The sequence below is a fragment of the Uranotaenia lowii genome, chromosome 2 (assembly GCF_029784155.1).
Source record: "Uranotaenia lowii strain MFRU-FL chromosome 2, ASM2978415v1, whole genome shotgun sequence".
NCBI classification, from domain to species: domain Eukaryota; kingdom Metazoa; phylum Arthropoda; class Insecta; order Diptera; family Culicidae; genus Uranotaenia; species Uranotaenia lowii.
The window spans coordinates 331,519,385-331,542,986 of NC_073692.1; the positions used below are offsets into that span (position 1 = coordinate 331,519,385).

Here is a 23,602-nt window from a genome sequence, read left to right on the forward strand (position 1 = left end):
AGAAAAACAAAGTGAAACAACATTCCATGCACGTGTTTTCCCGTTGCAGACTTCGTGACGTAAAAAGTCCTAAATCTAACGAATCAACTCAAAACATTAGAAATAAGTAAATCTGTATGAAAATGAATACGATAAGAACTATAAGCGTTACAATCCGTTCTTTGGTTTGTTTGGCAACTAGTTGCTCTCTCACTCATTTTTATTTTTGACTCTCAGATGTGATTGTGGTTTTCTTCCATTCATCTCAAAACTTCTCGAAAAAACAAACCGAGCATTAGCGAAAGCCCCTTTCTAGAGCGATCATCACCTTTAGAGTCCCCCCTTAAACCATATTAGTTAGAACCTTCAATTTCCAACCCTTCAGAATCCCCCAGCCTAAGTAGAGTTTATAAGTTACCAATTTGCCTGCTTTTAACTGTAACATTTGACCTACCTTAAGCGTTGATATTGTTAGATAAGATAAAATTTCAAAAACAAATTGAACAAAAACCTAGACACCAAAATTGTATTTCGAAATGACTAATTGATTTCATTCGTTCTGTTCCATTCTTTACTTGTTTCCGTTACTGTGTTTACTACCCTGTACTCTTGCCTTGCTGTACTACAACAACATCAAAACCGTCAACATTGAATCCATCATAATCACCATCAACATCACAACTATCATGAAAATCAACCCTCCAATTCGTCGACTGTCAATGGATGCTCTTGACGCGTGGTCCAGTAGCCGCGGCCACCAAGGAAGCCTGCAATGGACGCACCCCGCTGCTGCACGATCCAACCATTTTCGGAGGAAGGCCTACACCGTACAGTGAGTATCTTAACTTTTTTTTTTTGATACTAGTTAGTTGTTGAAGTTTTGTTCAAAATATCTTTATACCATATCATAGTATTTCTAGGAAGTTTTATCGATTTGATTTATCCATTCAAGTAGAATCTGTAAACCGATTCTTGATTGTTTTAAGGCCTTGTCTGTTTATTCCCAAGGATCCCAAAGCTTATCCGCAGAAGAATTCTCGAATCGATTTTTTTTACGAAACGTTGAAATGAATCTTAGTTTATTTAAATTTCCTATCGACTGGTCCAGTAATGTTGAATAAGTTTCTGGATGAATTCAGCCTCAAAAATTATAAAACGATGTTTATTTAATACATCCGACGTTTCGACATGCTTGTTTTGCCTTTATCAAGGAATTTGGCGAGTTGGAAAAAGTTTTTCAATCGCCCAGGTCACTCTTTTTTTTTTTTAATTTTTTGTGGTAGATTGTTGTGTCTTCAAGTGTGTAACAATGGGTTGACTGAGGATGTATCTCTGTATATCCTCTTTGTCCTGAAGTCAATCTTGGGCCTGCCATTTGAGGACTGCTTTCAAGAGGGTGTCTACGCGCGAATGCAATCCACATCAATATTCATCAACCAATACACTTTAAACAAAACAAACTTTAGATTTCTTATCTTGACGACTCAAATCCCGGCCTCTACTCATATGATTCAAGTTCCGACCTTCCCTTTGAACGACTACCCCGATTCAGACGGCTTTACCGGCGTTGAAAGTTGTTCTCATCAGAGCGCAATACCATGTTCACCCATGAGTCCGACTTTTCAACGGCATCCACTACGCCGTAGATGGTTTATTACGAACTCTACTCGACAGTCTTCTGCTGATGAGAGCAGTCTTCTCCGACAGTTGGACGTTCTTTTTTTTGTAACCCACTGTTCGCTACGTTAAGAAGCCATTAGTCTAACAATCTCGAGCGAGACCCGAAGACCCCTATTTGTTTGATGTTCCCCAGGATTCTGACTATTCTCAGGTGCCTAACCACCCCGAGGAGATTGACGACTTCGTTCAATGAGTTACAGGGTTCGACGACTCTCAGAAGCCTGATGTTCTCCAGGGGTCTTATGACCCTCATAGGTTTGATGAACCTAAAAAGCCTTATGATCGTCACGGGTTCTACGATGTTTAGGGGCTGGATGACCCGCAGAAGCCGAACGACTTTCAGACGGTAGACGTAAAAAAACGACACTCGAAGGACTGCTGACTCTTGGAAGCCGTGTTTGACGATCTGCAGAGGTCTAACGATTTCAGGGGTCTAACGATCTTCTGAGGTCTGACGATCTTCAGGCGTCTGACGACCTTCAGGTCTTCGATGATCCTCAAAAACTTGACGACCGTTAGGGGCCTGATGACTTCTAGATTCCTGACCACCCTAAGGGGTCTCACGACCGCCAAAGGCCTGACAAAACTCAGATGCCTGACGATCCCCAGTGGCATGAGGATCCTCAGAAACCTCACGACCCTCGGAGGCTTAATGATCTTCAGAGGCTAGATCTTCAATAGGCTGACAATTTTCAGAGGTCTGATGATATTTAGGGGTCTAACGACCCTCAAGGGCCTTACACTTTTCAGCGGCCTGATGATCTTCAGTAACTTGACGAACCTCAGGGATCTGATGTTCTTATGGGATCTGACAATCATCAGGGCTTTAAAGATCCTTAGTGGATCATCAGAAGTCTTACACTCCCAAGGGCATGGCGACCCTTAGAATCCTAACGATCCTCAAGAGTCTCAAGAACCGCATCTGCCTAAAAACGTCGATCTCAACCTCAGGGGTAGCCTTACGACTTTCAGGGTCCTAACAAATCCGGTAGGCTTAAGAAATCCAAGTTCAAATCCATTCAAATGAAAAAAGGCCTAAGAATGATTCTTAGGGGTCTAACGACCCTTAGGTTCCTATAGATGAGCCTTGCAATTTTCATAGATCTTAACGATTCTGCTGAGGCCTGCCGACTCTTGGAAGCTGTGTCTGACAATCTTCAGGGGTCTGCAAACTTTCAGGGGCTAACGACCTTCAGGGCTCTGATGATCCTCAAAAGCTTGAAAAAGTCTGACGAAGTTCAGGGCTCTAACGACTCTCGTGGGCCTTACACTTTTCAGTGGCCTGATGATCTTCAGTAACATGACGAACATCAGGGATCTGATGTTCTCATGGGATCTGACAATCCTCAGGGCTTTGAAGATCCTTAGTGGGATATCAGAAGTCTTACGATCTCCAAGGGCACGGCGACTCCTAACGGGCGAGTCCTAAAGATCCTCAGGAGTCTCAAGAACCGCATCTGTCTGAAAATGATCAGGGGCCGAACAACTCTGTCGATCTTTAATGGCTGACAACCTCAGGGGTGGTCTTATGACCTTCAGGGTCCTGACAAACCGCGTAGGCTTAAGAATGATTCTTAGGGGCCTCACGATCCTTGGGCTCCTGAAGATCAGCCTTTCAATCTTCATAGATCTTAAAGATTTTGCCGAGGCCTGCTGATTCTCGGAAGCCGTGTCTGACGATCTTCAGGGGTCTGTAGACTTTCAGGGGCTAACGACTTTCAGGGTTCTGATGATCCTCAAAAGCTTGATGACCGTCAGGGGCCTGTTGACTATCAGATTGCTGACCACCCTAAGGGATTTCGCGACCGTCAAGGGCCTGACGACACTCAGAGGGCTCCCAAATCTCAGATGCTTGACGATTCTCAGTGGCCTGAGGACCCTCAGAGACCTCACAACTCTCGGAGGCCTAATGACTTTAGAGGCTAGATCTTCAATAGACTGACAATTTTCAGATGTCTGATGATATTAAGGGGTCTAACGACCCTCAAGGGCCTTACACTTTTCAGCGGCCTAATGATCTTCAGTATCTTGACGATCCTCAAGGCTTTGAAGATCCTTAGTGGGCCATCAGAAGTTTTACACTCCCCAAGAGCATGGCGACCCTTAGGGTCCTATCGATCCCCATTAGTCTCAAAACCCGCATCTCCCTGAAATTGATCAGGGGCCGGACAACCCTGTTGATCTTTGATAGCTGACAACCTCAGGGGTGGCCTCACGACCTTCAGGGTCGTGACAAACCGTGTAGGCTTAAGAATGATTCTTCATAAGTCTTAACGATTCTTTTGGCCTGGCATTCCCAAAATGCCTGATGACCTTTAAGGGCCTAACGATACTCAAGGGGCTATCGGCCCCAGCACTAAAGAGCCTTGTTTTTCATTGAATGATGCATCGCTGAATGAGCACGGCAAGTATAAAGCTTTGATCATAGAAAAAGTTGAGCTAAAATTTTCAAACGTGAACTGTTCATAAGACGGCTGTGGAAAATGTGTCACCAAAAGCAGTGCAATAAACACAATATCGGATAGAGAGCTATATTCTATACTTTCTCAACCATGAAACACACATCAGGATCATCCTCTCTACTCCTCTCAAGAGTGTTCCTAACAGTTTTAAGCTAACCTTCAACGTTTCGTTTTCCTAGACGGCGCATAAGCAAATCACGAGATTTATCTACATTATTCCAAACCGTTTGTTTGTTAAGTGGTCATCATCATCCATTTTTGGTACTTACCTACCTCGTCGACGATAGATGGATTCGTTTTTTCGTTGATCACGTGCCGGCAGGAATATTCACGTTTCTACCTTTCTTCAGCGGAGTCTAGTTTACTTCTGTTTTTCCTAAACATAAAAGAAGCAACAACAAAAACAAAATAATAGTGCAAGATGGCAATCAATTCGTTATGACAAAGTCGCTGCTTGGCTCCCTTAAAATAGTTGTACCGTGTTGCTGCCACTTTTGGTGTTTTGTCGCTGTTTTCGAAGGGGTTACCAGTTTGATAAAATACTTGTGTTCTTGAATGTGTGCTTTCAAAGTTCCATAGTGACTGAATAAAAGTTACGAATGGAAATTTCTATCCATTCCTCTAGAGTGAGTTCTTAATGTGTTCCTATTTTTAAAGGAATTTGAAGTTTTATATTTTTGGAAACCCTAACAATTTTCCTTACAACCAAGGAATCTAAATCCCCAAAACCCAAACGTCTACACCAGGTGTCTCGAGCGTGACTAGAGTATGTGAACCGAAGAACGAGAGAACATAACCTAGCAAAGGTTCTCTAGGTTTAGAAAGCGCGCCAAATTTAGAACTTTCTCACACCGGAGTCTCGTTGTTCTATCTTCTTGGCTCTCTAGCAGCGAAGACGTGCCGTGTTTTGAGACCGGCACAAGGCCATCCATCCATCGCTAGAACCAAGATAGCAAGCAAACAACGGGACAGGGAAACAACGGAGAAAATCAAAAAGCATAAATTTTCCTCGGTTTTTCCGTGCCCAAGCGCTACTGTTTTGGGTGCAGATTGGTTCTTTGCATTTTCCGGGCCAAACCGATGCTTAGTAAGGAATCGGGGCACTAACTTTGGAGACGGTGTCTCTATTTCTAGTTCGTTCTAAACGAATTCCAACTCGAAGGTAGGGAGCAACGAGGAAACTGCAGCTAAGAAAGTGCCCATAATTCATGTATTTGAAACCGTGTGATTTTGTGTTTATGTGGAAATTTACTGCTCATTTTAGGCGCAAATGGGCAATAAATGTGAACTGCTTGTTTTCGGTTCTGTTTCTCTGAGTTTTTGTTTTGTTCCTAAATATATCTTGATTTTTTGACGATTGAGATGTATTACAAAGAAGATCTTAGTACTTTGAGTGAGATTTCGTTTTCCTTTCACATTTAAAAAAAGTAATTTTGTTCTTAAAAGATTCAATCAACGTTTTAAATCTTCAGTAAATTCAACTTTAAGTTGAAATCCGTCCAACCTTTAAAATTACCCTGTGTTTGTGTCGAAGAAAACGAGGCCTCATTAAAGGAACGGGGGACCTATTACTTTTATGGTAATGATTCGAATAACGAAGTGGGCAATACAGTTTAGTTTCGTTCGTCCGTCCTATTGTCGCTTTGATTATTTAGCAGCTAATGAGCCAACCGGGAGACGAAAAGCAAGCAACAGAAATGTTTATTTGTCAAGGAAATTGGGAATGGAGCGAAACTTTTTCGGTAGGATATTCTTTGGCTAACCCCCGGAGATGGGGACAAGATATGGAATACTCAGTGAAATAATTCACCAGATATCTGTTGTAATAACTACAACCTTTTTCAAGCTGTTTTTGAAGAAAAAAAACAACCGTAAACCATAAAACCCATTTATGTGAAGGTTCTCAAAAAAGTATAAGCTGATGCTGGAATTACCGAAATTCGAAAATTTCTAAGTAAACGTAAAAAAATGTATGAAAATTTAAAAGACGTATCAATGCATCCATAAAAATGGTTATCTGGTTTTGACCGCTAAGAACAGTTTAATCAAGAAAAGGGTGACATTTAAAAAGAATAAAAGTATGGATAACTTACCATTTGTATTGAGTATTTCAACCATGTCTTAAGGTTAAATCAACTTGGTTTTGATTTTCTTCTAAGCATGAGATATTGTTGATTCGGCTTCAGAATAGAAAGAAATCAACTAAGGATTATCCAATAATAAAATATTTGTCTATATCATTGCGAAACTAAGTTATGCTTGACATGAATTTTTCAATGAAATTTTGGAAATCCTTTTAAAAATAACATTAGTTAAATATTCGTTCGAGTGATTCAAAAACCTTGAGAAGATTTTGGGAAGCTTGTAACACTTTATAAATCCTCTTAAAGAACTTAATTTGTTTTCTTTTAAAGCATTTGAATTTGTTGTGATATCTGTTGAATTCAATGATTTAGCAACAGGGAATTGGTTTGGAAATGAGATACCATTTATTCATTTCTATTCGTCAAGTCCTTACAAGCTAATTTAGACCTATATCGATAACTATCTTGCCGCTTAACCTAGGTGATTCTCAACCCAGAATCATTCCTTAAATACTATCGTATTCTGGGCTAACCACCTAGAATAAACTTCCAACACTGCAGGGTAACCCATAACCACTCGCTGTGTTGGCTGAGTTTAACGTGCATGATGACAACATTTATATTGTTGTCATCATCATTGACCATCATTAACTGTCAACCGCTATTGTTGTCAATATGCGAATTGACGAAAGAGGACGAAACCAAAACAGTCGGTTTTGGTTTAGCTCGAACGTGGCCGCGAGAAATATCGAGTCCGGAAAACCGTGAGTATCAACACCTGCCCTCAATACGCAAATTGAGAGTGCTGAACAGTTTCGCATGCCTCGCCCTTGGTAACGCCTTCGTGAACGCATCAGCTGGCTGACCTCAGTTAAGATATGTCGCAAAGAAAGCTGACCGCTTCTTATGATCTCTCTGATGAACGCGTGCTTGACATCCAAGTGTTTCATCCGCTGATGGGTCCTCGCCTCCTGCAGGCACTGGATGCATGGGATGTTGTCCTCCATCAATGTGAAAGGAGTACTATCCACACCCAATTCATCCAAGAAGTTTGTTAGCCACAAACCTTCCTTCACCGCATGGCACAGCGCTCCTATCTCAGCTTCGGTCGATGAGAGACTGATCGTCTGCTGACGTTTCGTTGACCACGAAATAAGATTCCCGAAGATCATGTAACCGTAACCTTATACAGATCTTCGATCATCGGAGTCGTTGGCAAAATCTGCATCAGCATATCTGATGAGTGGTTCTGATTTCGCGTTTCTGCGGAATACCAACGCCGTATCGGTCGTACCTTGAAGGTATCGCAGAATACGCTTCAGGCCTTGCCAGTGCCTACCGCCGGGCTGGCCTGGTACTTGCTCAGTGCTCTAACTGCAGCGCAGATATCTGGTCTCGAAGATGTCGCCAGATATTGTAGACAACCGATCAATTCTTTGAACGGTTTTTCGGTGATAACCTCACCGTCGCGACGCGTCGTTCAGCTTCGTCCTGTGAACGTTTGTGTCAAGCGGTGTGCTCACGGGTTTACAATCGGCCATACCGAATCGTTGCAGAACCTTTTCGACGTATCCTGATTGCAAAATCTCGATGATGCTATTCGGGAAGTCTTGCTTGATGGTCATCCCTAAGAAAGTCTTGACTACCAGGAGATCCTTCATCTGGAATAGCCTTCCAAGCTCGGTCTTGATCCAGATAACCTCTGAAACGTCTTTTCCGGCAATCAGGATGTCATTCACGTACAGGATGAGGGTGAATCCTCGCTTGCAGGATCGGTAAACGCAACAGTCACTCTTCTACGGATAGAAACCAAGCTTTCGTATCTCGTCGTCGAATCGCTGGTTCTAAGCACGACCCGCTTGCTTCAATCCGTACAGGCTTTTCTGTAACCAAACGACCTTTGATTTGCCGACTTCATCGTTTGGCAACTGCTTGAAGATAACCTCTTCTAAATTTCCATTCAGGAATGCAGTTTTGACGTCCATCTGATGAACGACCATGTTGTATTCGTTCGCCAACGCCAAGACTGTCCGAACGCTCTCCATCTTGGCGACCGGAGCGTATGTTTCCCAGTAGTCCAATACTAGTCTTTGGGAACACCCTTTCGCGACCAATCGAGCCTTGTAGCGACCATCGTCCTTCACGGTGAACACGCACTTGAACAGGATGGGTTTCCTGTGACCCGGGGGCAAGTTAACCGCTTTCCAATTCTTGTTCTCCTTCAGGGCTGTCAATCGTCCCGGCGCTTCAGCTCTGTGGTATTCTGAGGTAGCTCCTCATCAACAACAGCGGCTACGTTAGCCACGTAGCGCTGTGTAGTCCCTCTGGTTCGCTGACTTCGTCTCAGGGCCGGTTCAGGGGTGACGGAATCTTGGTCATCATCGTCATTGTCCAGGAATTCCGCGCTGCTCTCGTAGTCGCTCTCGCCGTGATCGTCAACAACCACACTGTTAACCACAGTGTGATCGGGATCAGCAAGCACATCGGCTAACCGCTGAGATGTGGATTCTGTTGTTGGCACATCGGCTGACCGCTCGAATGTGTTTTCAGGCACAGGAGTATCGTCTAGTTGCTCAAATATTGATTGTAGATCTGGTACATTGGCTAACCGCTCAAATGTGAGTTCAGGCTCAGGTGGGTGTACGACGGGCTTCTCGATGCCCTTATCTGGCGCATCACCGCCACGCACTGGCTCCAAAACGCTGGTTTCATCAAAGACCGCGTTACGGTGAATCTCGATGGATCGACTCGAACCATACCAAAGCCGATATCCATTATTTGTGTAACCCACGAATACCAGATGCTTCAATTTCGGATCAAGCTTCTGTCGCTTTTCCTTGGGAACCTGTGCGTAGGCTGGACAACCGAAAATGCGCAGGTTGTTCAGCTTTGGCCTCCGACCGTACCACATCTCGAAAGGAGTCTTGTCGACCACAAGACCTCTTGTTGGTGATCTGTTTGTGAGGTACGCAGCGCACAAAACAGCTTCGCCCCACATCGTCTTTGACAACCCGCTACCATGGATCATCGCTCTGGCCTTCTCCATCAGTGTACGATTCGCTCGCTCGCTGACGCCGTTCTGCTGCGGAGTATACGGGACCGTGAATATCATCTGAACTCCTTTCTCAAAACAATGTCTTTGAAACTCGTTACTAACGTATTCACGCGCGTTGTCGCATCGCAGTTTGCACAACTTCTGACCGAAGTGTGCAGTTGCCATAGCCTCGTACTGCTTGTTGGAAACTGTTGGCTGCTTGTCTACCTGCCATACAGCTTTCGCAGACAGCTTGTTTCTCCACCTTGGCTGGAATATGGAAGATACCCTCCACCATATTGTTACGCACCATTCGCTGCAACGCTCCAACGCCAAGATGTTCGAGTCGCATATGCCAATGTTTTAACTGTCGGCTGACTTCCAAGCAAGGCTTTCCGCCTGATTTCAGGACTCCAAAACAAATCCAAGCAGTATAAATCGTTCAGGAGTTTTCCTTGGGCAAAAATTTCCCGTGAATACTCAAACTGGACTTGCTTTCCGAGAAAAGTAACCCTTTTCCCGTTCTCGGTGCACTTTCTGACCGAAAGAAGGTTTTCGTCGAGCTCTGGAATCACAAGTACATTGTACAGTATAATTGGAACAATGGACTTTCCAATTACACTGCTCAGATGCATTTTTCCAGTTTGCTTGGCTCTCAAACACTCGCCAGTTTTAGCTGTGTTGATGACATATGGCTCTCCCAGAGTATTGACATCAACCAACAGGCTCTGATCTCGCACCAAATGCGATAGAACTTCTAGCAGGCTGTTTTCTGGTAACCCCAGAAGAACAACCTCTCTTGGTCATCAACGCCGTTTCTCGATGATTTCGAGAAACCTTAAGATCAGCATAGGGTGGTTGAAGTCGTTGGCAACTAACCATAGCCTAAACCACCTCCTCCAGGAGTCCAGAAATTGCTTCCAGCTTTGCTCGAGCATGCTAACAGCAGCGCACAGCCAGAGCACGAGAGTAACCCTCTCGGCTAGCAGCTCCAACCAACTCCTCCAGGGTGTTCCTCCAGGTGGACCTTCGAACCTTCGCGCTGCCCGGTTGCGGATCCAGAGACTCCTCCCGGCCGTCGGACGTAAGCTCACGCATGCTAACCGCAGCGTGGCTCTGGACGGCATCGAGAATAACCCTCTCGATCCGCGAACCTTCCCGGTCTCGACCGCTGACGGCACCTCCTGGCTGGCCTGAGACATCTCGCTGCCTGGTGGTTCTCTGGCTGGACTGGGTCGTCTCAACGCTGGCGGGTTCTTCTGGCTGGTGGTCCTCTGGCTGCTGGCTGGTCCACTTGCTAACCGCAAGTTCGAAACTTGAGAGTACCCCTCTCTAACTAATCGAAAATCCAGACGTATCTGGGCCCATAACCTGTTGAAATGAATAATTCAATGCAGGTTTCAGTGGTGGAATAGAGTTATCTTTATTCATGTTTCGTATGTGAGGTCAGTAGAATACATCTATATTAATTAGCGATAGCTAATTGCCACTTTCCACTTCTTATATTCCCTAACCGGGAAAGTACTCATTTCTCAATGAGTACTTTGATATTCTTACCCAGAATATCTGGCAACACTGTTGTGTTACCTCGAACCCAATTTGAGTATTATCTCCAAACCGTGTGATGATGTAAACATTTGTACCGCTTTTATCATCATCACTTGTCATCAGCAATCATTGATCTATTATTCTCGATTGCGAATTGGAAACATAGTAGGAGGAACCAAAACAAACAATGTTTTGGTTCTGCTGCAGTCGGCAGCAATGTGGGACGGCTCCGCCGAAACCGTAGGTATCAACATGAACAGATGGCATTTTTGGCATTAAGTTTAAATGTGTATGGAAATCACATTTTTTTAAATGAAAAGGTTGGATTTTTTTAAAAAATTTCTCATATTGCTATGTTTTGTTATAGACAAAGTTATCCCTAATGTGAAAACTTGACTTGTAACTTTATTTTCTTTTTCATTTCAATTTTCAGCCATCTGACTTCAAACTGGTCAAAACTGGGAAAACACAGATTAACTTACCACAACCCACCGTAACCAAACTTCACAGTTTTTTCCTTCTCTCCCGAGGCCCATGAATTGGCTAATATTTGCTAATCACTTTGCAAGTTAGAAGACGTTGTCCGTCCATTGATGCGGGCTTCAAAGATTTTCTGAATCGGAAAAGAGCGAGAGAGAGAGACCAAAACGGCAAATATCAAAAGATGTCACAATAAACAGAAAACGCCAAACACAAACAGTCTCCTCTTGGAACCAATTGTGCGTGCAAAGATGCCATTTGAGTCTCTTGGGAACTGAAACCAGTGTTTTCAGCAGCGTTCATTGTGGTTGCTTTTCGGTTACAACAGGATTAGAGCTTAAGAATGGAACTGGTGCGAATATTTATGTTTTAATATTGGCTCCTTTAATGACTGTGTTGTTTTTTTCCTCGAAGCAACTGGTAATCAACAGTGCTGTGAAGTGGAATTTATGTGGAATTAATTTGTTTCCAACAGATGTAGAATTCAATGTGTTCCAAAGTTTTGTATTCTTGACGGTAACTTCTCGCGAAGAAAAAAACTTGATACTTATCAATTGTTGATTCATTTGGAGGAAAATTGTTGCTTGAACCTTAAGAGCTTCACTTCGTTCTACTTAAGACAAACTTAGTTTCAACGCAACAATAACCAAACCAGTTGCAAGTCCTCCGGTTGCCCCTTTCGGGCAAACGCCGCTTGTGTTTCTTGTCTCATTAGCCGGACTTAATTATTCATCAACAGTTTTCAACGGTTCTTGATTTTCGGTCCGGTTGATTGCCTTAATCTATCCGTTGGCACGTGCCTGACTCGAGGCGAGGGCGGCACAGATTGTACACATATGCCATACTAAAACACTGGCGAAAGTATGAGCTGCTGAAGTATCTTTCACATGAATGCTGCAGACACACACGCTAGTTGTGTTCCGTTTTCCAAAAGCTGTGTTTCTTGAGCTTCCGGTAACTCTCGGACCCAGAACTAATCCAATTAGTTGCTCGCCGGTGCTGACCATTCGTAGAACGGGCCCGGGAGCTGAGCTCTCAAATATTTTTAAGATCGGTGGTTGGAGCGGGGTTTTCAATTTTTGATTCATTAACTTTAAGCTCAGGGATAATGTTTTTTGAAGAAAGATACTCTACCGATGCTGGGATTTCGAAAAATAAGTCCATCTCAGCTGTTATTGGTAAAACTTGTCACTAAAGTCAGTTCCCCAGTAAACATGAAATCGTTTCAGAAATTATTCCTTAAGTCGTTTAAAATGGTGTTGCGAATCGCAATTCCAACTGCATCGAGAAAAGATCGTATAACATGTCGTTTGAAGTCAGTTTAAATCGTATATGATAGATAGTCCGCCATGTTTATAAATTTTGAAATGGTTTTGCTCCCTGGCGGGCTTCAAATGAGAAAATCAACATCATGTTCTCACTGCAGTGCATTAAGATGACTAAAAATCAGATGGAAATTGAGTAATATTGACCAGTGAGATAACTGGAAAATATTGTCGCTGGCAACGCTTTGAAGACTATGAGAGCAAAATCTTGTGTATTCTTCTGATAGGTACAAATAAGGTGTCGGATAACGCCCAATTAATTGGTGTAGTTTTCGTGTAGCTACAAAAATGTTTGCTGCGTTATCGATTACTCTTAAATGTACTTTTCAATTTTGTACTTAAACTGTTTCCAAGCGGCTTGTGTAAAGTAGAAAAACGTTAATCTCTTTTTCACGAGCCAGGCTCGTGGCATTGACGGAGTATATGTTATTTAACACTTTATCAGGAGCCAGATGGTCACGCAAGTTTTCCTCAGCAACTGCTAATCAATAGTTCCGTGGAATGAAAGTTACGATAAATTTAATTCTTATCACGAGCTGGGCTCGTGGCTTATGTTTTTAAACACAAGCTTTGAACCACGAGCGTGACTCATGGCATGGCCTGACTTCATGACCGACATTATTAACGTTAGACTTGTGTTTACATCTTACTTTATGTGATAATACCTCATCACGTGTCTGGCTCGTGGGTTTTGTTTATAAAACAAATGTTTTGTTTTACTACGAGTCTTACTCGTGTCATATGTTGATGGCATAACTTTTCTATATCAAGCTAGGTTTACGCCTAAATGCATGCTGAATTCTTTGTTTTATAGTAATCAAGAGAATAAGTTTGTTGATTCTTTTACAATTCTCATGCTCTGTGAAACATGTTATGCATTTATGTTTTATAAACTAAAACTAGCTTGGGAATATTTATGTCAATCTTTTAATAACATAAGTCGAAATCTAAATAGGTATAATATGGATAATTTCAAATATCGTTTTTGTTAGAAATCATCTCTTATCCAAGTTTATATGATGCAAGGGGCGAACCAGTCAAAGGCTGAAAGTTTCTTTAAAAGAGGTATAAAAGAAAAAGTTCAGACTGTAATAAAAGATCCCTACTTTCTCATGTTTGTCTCACACCTTAAATCAATGAATTGTCAATACGAAATGTTGCTTTTCTCCTTGAAAGCGATTCGGTGTGGATCTGTCACGATTTTTAGAAAACCAACGTACGAGCTCTAAGAAGTACATTGTATTTAATTATGACGGTCGCCATGTTAGTAAAAGAAACTGTACTTTAGGTGTAATTTAAGTTCTTTGGCAGATTCCTTCAACAAAAAAATTGAATGTTAATTCAAACTATAATTTTGACTGAGTGCAATCAATCATTGAAATTAACTCTTTCTAGCATCAGGGTTCTGATTCCTTTGCCCATGTTGGAAGACTGACTGAAAGTTCACTACGGAACCTCCATCGTAATGCTGCCAACCACATACTTAACCCTTGCTTCCTCTTTCCCCCATTAACCCTCGCAAAAGCAAGTGTTTAACTTTTCAGAGTCTGGTTATTTTCATTTAAAAGTTAGCTTTTGCTTCGATTTTCTTTCCGAGGCAACCGAGGCTGATGATCGCTCTTGTGTGAACATTGGCCGGAAACCTTTCCTTGAGGCCAACAGGCGATAATATGAATGCCAGGGGTTTTCACATCACTTCATTTCACCCGGTTAATTCTCCTGTTTCGTATTTAACTCCTGACCCAATGGGAGGTGGGCCAATCTGGGTGCCTGTTTGCTAACGATATGAATATTCATAACGATAAAGATGTATTCCGAAACCAGCTCCTGCTGCTCTTCCTTCAAACAGGAAAGAGAAATCTGACTAGGATACCAATCTCAGTTGGTTAAAATGGCTCCAGACACGAAAAAGGGGATCTGAAGGGCTTGTAAACTATTGCCAAATATGAGACGATAGATTTTTTTTCGAACCCATGGCAGCAGCTGATGTTTTTCATTGGATTTCGGTGCCAAAGATCCGGTATGATAGTTTGTTTCCGGACCGTTTGGTCCGATTCTGTAAACCGTAGGACGAATGTAAATCCGGAAAGATTTGATCTGGATAAATATTAAAATTTATTCAGCTGGAAGAGAGGAATTAAGCTGCCGGAAGTTTCCCGGGTAATCCCATTGGTTTTGAATGCAAATATTGCTTCCGTTGGAAGGAAAGAGTTGATATTCCAATCCAGCTGGACTGTTGAAACAGTGAGCTGTGAATGAATTTTCGGTTCTTAATGAAATAAAAATAAAAATAAAATCCACCTTTGAGATGAAATTTTAATCGAAATAGTTAATCGATACGAAAACACTATCTTTTTAAGGAAGCAGTATTTAATTGTCGAGTCCACTCCATTTTCTTGAAAACCACTTAGCACTAAATATTTATTTTCAGCGTCTCTCAATTGCCCAAAAAAGGTTTTTCCCGAGAAACGTGAACTAAAAAAAGAGAAAAACGGAAAAACCTCCAGCACACAGATGGTAGAAATCAGTGTAATCCACCGCAAATTACTTGAAATTACACCTCTTCACAGAAATAAGACTGTCAGCTGTTGAAATATGTGTTCCTTTTCGCTATTTCCCCTGGCAAAGGATTAAACTTTAAGTGAAATTTACATCCTTTGCTCCAGATCCCAAGATGGGCGATGGTTTTCCTTGAACACAAGCAAAGGTCCAGTTGGGTGGAAGCGAAAGTTTCTCTATCTTCATTTTGTGTCCGATTCGAATCGAAGAAGAAAGCTTCCATTTATGTTTAAAAGTAGCAGCAGAGAGCTGGTTTGTTCGATTTCAATTTTCAACAATTACCATGCGCTCCATTTGGCGAGGTTGTAAAAGTGTGATGCGACGTCATTGAGTTGAATGTCGTGATCCGTTCGGACATCACGGGCAAAGTTCAAAGTTTTCTTTCCACCCACGACTGCAGCATCAGCATGGATGTTGAAATCAATAAATGTATCATTTTTACTCTTGGATGATTTTAATCCCTCGAAATGGAGGGTACCATACTTGAATTGGTATCGTAAAAGATGAGTTAGGTTCTTAGCATTGTGTTTCATCAAATAAAAATTTGATGAAAGTCTTTCGAATATGTTTTCTGCTGAAAAATTTTGTCCCTTAAACTTGTGAGTGGTATGATAAATAAAAAAAAACATTTAAACTTGTTTCAATCGAATCGATTCAAACCAACCACCCTCGCACGTGGGAAAACAATCACCAAGATAACCGCTGAAATTTTATCTGACGTGAAGATAATTGACACTTTTGGTAACGTTCTTTGTCGGTTGACCATCGATTGACGTTTCGATTGCAGCTTTTGCTTTGTCAGATCGAATTTTCCCCGGCTGAACGAACAATTACTAGTGCTAGAATGAGTGTGTTCAACTCTTAATCGATTTCGTCGGATTGGAACGAACGACGGATCAATACGAATAGAAAAACGATGAGTAGGAAATTTTCTAAGAGAATCATAAACAAATGGACTTTTTTGAAATTTAGTCGCGCGAAATGAGACGTCTTCAAAAATAGCATGGAAGTTTAGTTGAGTTTTCATTTCTCGTAAAAGACAAATTACAAAAGAACATTAGAAAAATGATTCTTAAGAAAAATGATTTATTTCTGGGCTTTCCATCGCTACATATAATTTTTACACAGTGCGATCAGACAAAAAACTGGATATTTTGATGGATTTCAAGTTTTTTCCCGCAAGTTTGCTCTGTCGTTCAACCAACATGCAAATAATGTTCTTCGTTTACACTAATATTAACCTTCCTTTACGGTAATAAAAAAGGACCATTAGGCGTTAAGGGTTTTATAGACCCGGATAACTATTTTGGCTGTTTCTTCAAAATTACTGAACCGATTTTCATAAATTATACCATTTTGGAATTGTCTACTTGCTCACTAACTATTTATGCAGATGTAAATTTTTTTTTTATTGTTATGTTGTTGGGCAAAGGCATTTTTTAACCACGCTGGTCAAATAATTATATTTTCCTATGTCAGCTGTATTTAAGCTGATTAAAAGATTCATTTGAAGTAATAAAAGTTTTTGGATTTCAATATCATACGCCAAAAATAAGAATTTAAGAAAAACGTAAAAATTAGTGACTTTTTTCCTGATTTCTTTTTTTTTATTACTGAATAATCAGCTAATATTCATTAAACAGAATCGATAGATGATTTACTGTGTATTCACATCAAAATCAAAGAAAAACTACTAAATTATTTTTTTTGCGATTTTTATCACATTTAGAACTAAAACAGAATAAAACAGAATGAGAGTTTTCCGGAGTACGCCGTAGCTTTTTTCGACATAAAACGGATCAAATTGGCAGATTTCATATTCTTGAGCCAATCAAGGGGGTGTTTTTCATTTCTTATTATTTGATAAATAAGTTAAAATTTTTATAATAGTTGTGCGCAGTGTAACGATAAGCGTAAAGCAAAAATCAATATACTTCACATTTGGTCCTCAATATATTAAATTCTATGATTTAGTTTAGTACTAAAATTGGTCGACCTATAAATTTATCACGATCAAAATTAATGTAATTTAACAGAAGACCTTTTTTTTGGATTTATCTTTTTTCTATGTCTTCTACTTCAATTCAGGTAAATTTTACTTTGTTGTGAGGTGATTTTCACCTCAGTGAGGTAATAGTTACCTTTTTGGATTCCACAAGCATCCATTTTTTTATCTCGGTAAATTTTACCTTTTAATTATTTTCCGTATAATAAAAAGTAGCCTTCAACACTTTCGCACAGTATCCTAGATTGTTAGCGGTTGTTCCATTGGACCGGTTACTGTCAAAATTACAGGTTTTCAATATGATTCGGTTTGTTTTTTCTTGACAATGCTTGCGTCTACCGAAAAAGTGTTTCATTCTGGCGCGATTTCAATCCAAAACAGTATCCGTTTCCCCCCCTAATAAACGGATGAAAATCGATCCTTTTTGCCGATCTGGGATCATTCGTTCAATTCGTTTTCGTTAATTTCAATCAAATATCCTAGTTATTTCAAACTTTACTTTGAATGAACTGTCAAGGCTCTTGGCTCAATGGCTTAAGTCGTGAATATAGCGTAAACCTACATGTTGAATATTGCTCACATTTAAAACGAATGCCACACAAGATTGTATGCAATCTTTCGAAGCTTTTGCTTCATCGTGATATTTTAAGTGTTGCCAGTTTTTATTAGTTAATTTATATGCGCGAGAAAAATCTGAATGTTTAGAGATTTTTTTTAGTTTTAAGCTTTTAAACTTTAATAAACTAAAACGAGCTATTCTATAATAAATTGTGTGTGAGATGACCTTCAAATAAAACTTCTGCATAAGTCTCATGGAAACGGCATCCAGGTCTATTAAGAAAGGTTTTTTAAACTACCAATATTTCAAATGCGGCGTGAAAAGCACAGAATTGTCCGATTTAACCTGAGAAACCAAACGTTCAATAATACGGTCTCTTAACCCTGATCCGCTCTTAAGTGTCAATATGACACTGAATATTGGAAGTTTGGCGGATTGTTACTTTATTCGGGTGCGTCCAAATAATACAGTTTGATCGGGGGCCCTCAATAAATTAATTTGCATTATTTCTTTTTTATGGACGCACCCTGAAAGCCCAGGAAAAAAACACCCAAATCAGACTTTTACTGTAAATTTGACACTCCTCGCTTAAAATCGCTATATCTCTCTGGTTTCTCAACCGATTTCTTCAAAATTCATAGTTTTGACAACCCCGTAATGTTACTCAAAAATTTTTCTCGGTATGAAATTGGATTCCTGGTGAATATAAATTTATTGCAAATATTTTGAGTTAATATACTCAAAAATCCAGTGCAAAGTTGAATGTTAGTGCTAGAAAATCTGAGAAATTGCAAATTGACAAAAAGTTCGAAAACCGGCTACTTTTAAAATTCCTTAAAAATGCTGTGTTTCGTATTTTAATAATCTATAAATGCAAAAATGTGCCAAATTACGACAGCTTTTCAAACCATTTTTATAAATATATCTGGTTTGACTTAAAATTTGTTTACGGTTCCTTGATTCAGTACAACTTTTTGTATAACTGAAATACACATCGAGCAAATGGATCCTAATTTGGTATGGGATGGTATTAGGGTATGATAAATGTTTCCCTGAACCTTTTGAATCCCTTTACCCTAACAGTGGTGATAAAGGGAGAGGGAGGGGGTTCCTATAAAATGTTGTATACAATTCTTTAGTAAAACTCGAGAACCTATCTGAGAAATGGAGGGTTTTTGGGTACAAAAAAATGGATATGATTATTAGAAACTCTCACCACCTTCAAGTAGTGGAGGAAAGAAAAAAGAAAGGGAGAGGAACTCCCATACAGTCTTTTTAAGCCTCTCCTCACTTAGGAAGAGGGAGAGAGAATCCATCAAAACAAAACATAAAATTTGGCATAATTAAAGAACTCATGAAATTTACAAAAACACAGTTTCAATAAATAAGATGAAATCCCCTCCATCTGCAGTTATATGTTAAGATTGGGTGTTTCTGATTTATGCTGAAATTGAATCAAGTGATACCTGCTTAAAAAAATAAAAAAAAAATTTTCAAATTTCATTTGTTTTTGGAAGGTGTGGCAAAACACACCGGGTCAGCTTATACCTTACATATGCTGATGAATTAGCCAATGAACAATATTGAGCAAGGTCTTAGCTGATTTGTTTCTGGCTTCTATGCTTTATTGAAGTTATGAAGTCTATTCCTATCATATTTTCTCTGGTTAATTTCTTTGTAAATTCTAGCATTGCATGAGATGATATTTAAACAAAGCAATTTTTTCTGAAAAAATGTATTGAATGTAATTTTTCCTTTTGAAATAATCCAATATTCAACTTATTCATTTTTTTGTTATTGTTTTGCTTCTTACAGTTGATGCTGCCGGTACCCGAATGTTTCCGGATTGCGATAATATCACCAATAGTGGCTACCAATATTACTCGAAACCAACATCAACCTACAGAGGCCGATACCGTACCGATGAATATGGTAAGTGTTTTTCTAGTATCAGATTTAGATTCAACCCTTCGTTTCATAAAGTAACAAATTTGCAACGATTAATGCATGAAAAAAGTGAAATATTGTATTTTATTTTAATTTTTTTTCTTGATGTACTCATCATTTGCAACCGTTTGATATGATCTTTAACGAAAAATAAAAAAAACATGAAATGGAGGGTTAAACTTTACAATATCTATTTTTAATTAAAGTATAATTTCATTGATCGAAAAAATAATCTATGTGTTTAGACGTTGATCCCAAAAAATGATATACATTTAAAATGAAAACTCATATTTTTATTTAAGAGATACACAAATTCAACAGATAAATCATTTTGTTATGTTTGTTAGGTCTGATGCTGGTACCAGAGCAGTATAATTTTCAGCGAATTAAAAGTGGTTTTCCTGTAAATTTGCAGAGCATAAAACATGTTATTCATTGACAAATGTCATCATTGCCATAAAAACAAACATAGCTTCTCAACGCTCGGGATTTGAACAACGGCTCATTGGAAGTAAAATCCTTAGCCTCTCAACCATACTAACTTATTTCCAAATATCGTTAAAAGTTGTTTTTAAACTTCAGATTTTTTAGCTTTCTAGACAACCTTTTCCACGTAATAACTAAAAGTTGAAGTTTTATTTTTTTAAACAAAAGGACTGATTGATAAAAAACACAAAATCCTTCATTCATAAGTTCATTACTTTTATTTATTCTATTTTTTCTATTTTTTTCAATCGCACATTTTGTATTGTCAATCAAATTTCCATAAAATTTGCGGGCTTCGGCATGGTGCGGATATTGTCAAAATCGCCAAATCGAGTGCAGAGTGGTCCTGAAATGAAATTTGGCGGGATTCAATGATTAGCGTCTTCTCCTTAAGTTTGATGCATTTGATGCCGTAAGCAAACTTTTACAAAAAAAAGAAGGGCGGCATTTTGACTGAATTTTTATTAGGTTGGTTCATAAGATTTCTGAGATACGAAAATTATTTCCTAACTGTGATATGATAGAGGCCTTCATTACTCTACAATATTGTAGAACACAAAAAAATCATGAAACGTTGTTGAAGACACCAAACATCTATCTCTTGAACTGAAAGTTTTATGACAACTTTTTTTTTTGTTTCGATTATAGTCGTTTTACCATCTTTATGGCATTCGCGACTTTATCAACATTACAGTTGGCGGATCGTTATTGAAAAACTTATCCGGTATAACTGTGTTCGATATTTACTCTTGGGCTCGAACTCGCGGACATCGGCTCAGGAGACAACAGACTTGCCAACTGAGCTTTATCACAAGCCCTTTATGACAACTTGTTTTTATGAAATGAAGGTGGTCTTAAGTTTTATCTTGATATCTTTTCATGGTGGTATTTTATCAAAATCATTTATTCAGCAACATTTAATATAGTTACCATGCGCATCTTTTGCTTAAAACGGATTACCAATATTTGTTCTTGTTTTGAAGTTATGAGGCAATATGTGTTGAAAAATTACTCTTTTAGAGCTCCAATAACTCCAAATAGAGAAAGCCGAAAATTTTATCGTTTATTGCATTTGAAAGTTCATGTTACAATCTTAACAATATAATAAAAACTGGAGATATGTTTTTTTTTTTATTAAAGCGTTTAATTGTTGTATAGAATTTATTTTAAAAAATCGTCAAAATCTCTATGAGAGAATTTGTACTTTTGTTTTTCAAGAACTCAGAAACTATTCAACCGATTGATATAAAAATTTGGCATGGAGTAGTTTTTTGAGTAAAATACGAAAAAAGTGGTAAAATTCAATCTATTCAAGTGGTTCTCATCAAAAGTTGTGAAAATGCATACAAGGGGGGTCCCATCGAATGTAGAGAAAACATGAGACAATCCTTATCAGGAAATACACATGGAAATTTAGTAAAGGTTTTTATTGGTTCATCAGAAAAAGCACAGCAGGCACATGATTCCCTTCAGGAAGATGTCGCATAAAATGTACATTGAAGTTTCGTTTTCAATGCTTAGCCCTTCAGAAGGCGATAGAAGTTCTAAACGACACTTTTAAGCGATATGTTCAAGTGTTGTTCAAGTAAGTACGCGACTTTTGGTTGCTTGGGAATGGTCAACAACGAAGATTACTTCCGTCTTCGGATACCCCTCAACATGGAGCTTATCCCTATACTTACCGAAACCGAAGAACCATCGATTTCCCAAAACAAACGATTGGATCTTTCCTGTGTTTTTTCTCGTCGGATTACCCCCAAAGGGAAATACCCATCAAAATTATTGACATTTGACACCATTTTCTGCGATGGTCCGGATCAGGAAAAAAAAATACAACGAGAGCAAATTCGTCACATCGAAGATGACACAATCTTGTAACGGAAAGCCACGGCTGCCCGGATCAAGATTTTGATGGAGTTGGATGACTGAAATAAACAAAACCAAATCCTATCTGCGCCTCTGCTGTTTCTTCCATTACCCTCCCGGGGAATTTTCTTTTTTTTTTGTTTTGAGATGAGAAGGATACTGTTTTTTTCCTGATTCGTGTGACTGTAACTGTTGCCGGAAGTGATATTTTACCCCCAAAAAGGCTGCTGCCACTGTTCATAAACCAAGTAAAGTTTGTTTGCGGTGATGGAATTGTTCACCTGAGGGCAAAAGAAAGAGGAACTTCCACGAAACAAGAAAATGTTTGACGTAGTTTACGAACAACCCCTTAGGCTTTTGCTGGGTTCCAGCTGCCCTTTTATTTGGTTGTTCATGGCTCTGGTTCGGATTTTTGTTATTTTTTAGCACTCTTTTTTAGACGTCCCGGGGTAGTGAACGTAGTAATCTTTTTCCCCGGGAATGTAATGGCAATTTTTCGCTCCACTGGTACTGCTGCTGCTGCTATGTGTGATAATGGGATTTGTATCAATCATGAAGCGGCAGAGAGGAAGCAGCCATGCCATGCTTTTGCTTCGGTTCAGGAATCGAAACTTTTTCGGTGGGGATGGATGGTCAATACTTGATCTTCTTGAATTGATTCAATATTGTTTGGTTTTTGTTCGACGGTAAATGGACTGTGAAAGTCGTTTCGATGTTGCGGTCATCATCCATCGTATCGTCGGGAAATGGAATGAAAACAAACTTTTGGAAAAAAGATGGCTGCGGATGAGAAAATAAATAAGCTAACTTTTCTGATAGCAAACCATCGATGAAAAGTGTGAAATTAGCTTTGTGGGAATTGTAAAATACATTTTATTTTTTAGTTTATTTCAGTCATCCATCTCCATCAAAATCTTGATCCGTGCAGTCGTGGCTTTCCGTTACAAGATTGTGTCATCTTCGATGTGACGAATTTGGTCTCGTTGTGTTTTTTTTTCCTGATCCGGACCATCGCAGAACATGGTGTCAAATGTCAATAATTTTGATGGATTTTTCCCTTTGGAGGTAATCTGACGAAATAAAACTGGAAAGATCCAATCGTTTTTTTTTGGGAAAGCGATGGTTCTTCGGTTTCGGTAAGCATATATACTCCATGTTAAGGGGTATCTGAAAAAGGACGTAATATTCGTTGCTGACCATTCCCAAGCAACCAAATGTCGCGAACTTGCTCCAACAACACTTGAACATATCGCTTAAAAGTACCGTTTAGAACTTCTATCGCCTTCGGAAGGGCTAAGCATTGAAAACGAAACTTCAATGTACTTTTTTTGTATTATTTTGATGACATTTTGGCATATTTCAATTTTCTGAAACACTTAAAAGGTCTAATATTGTTATACAATTGGTCGTTTTTTTATATTTAGAAGTGATTTATCAAAACAACTGAGTGACTACGTGTATTTCTACATTTTTTAACGGTCGCCATGGAAGGAAATATTTCCCAATATTGTTCTAGATTAAGCCTTTAATTAAATTGGGGAAGCTGAATCTAAGTAGATGTTCAATAACTTTGGCTACGTTTTTCAAC

The 23,602-nt window shown here is 39.5% G+C and overlaps 1 protein-coding gene across 8 annotated transcripts in view; it reads left to right on the plus strand.

The window, feature by feature from the left end:
* The window catches only part of LOC129744574 (heterogeneous nuclear ribonucleoprotein L), a 528,701-nt gene that overhangs the window by 386,671 nt on the left and 118,428 nt on the right, over positions 1–23,602 (plus strand). For 7 of the 8 annotated variants that reach the window (XM_055737162.1, XM_055737163.1, XM_055737161.1 and 4 more), the window contains one exon: positions 725–811. In XM_055737162.1, coding sequence (XP_055593137.1) covers positions 725–811 — 87 coding nt within the window. The remainder of the gene's footprint in view (positions 1–724; positions 812–23,602) is intronic. The other variant, XM_055737168.1, reaches the window with a different exon arrangement.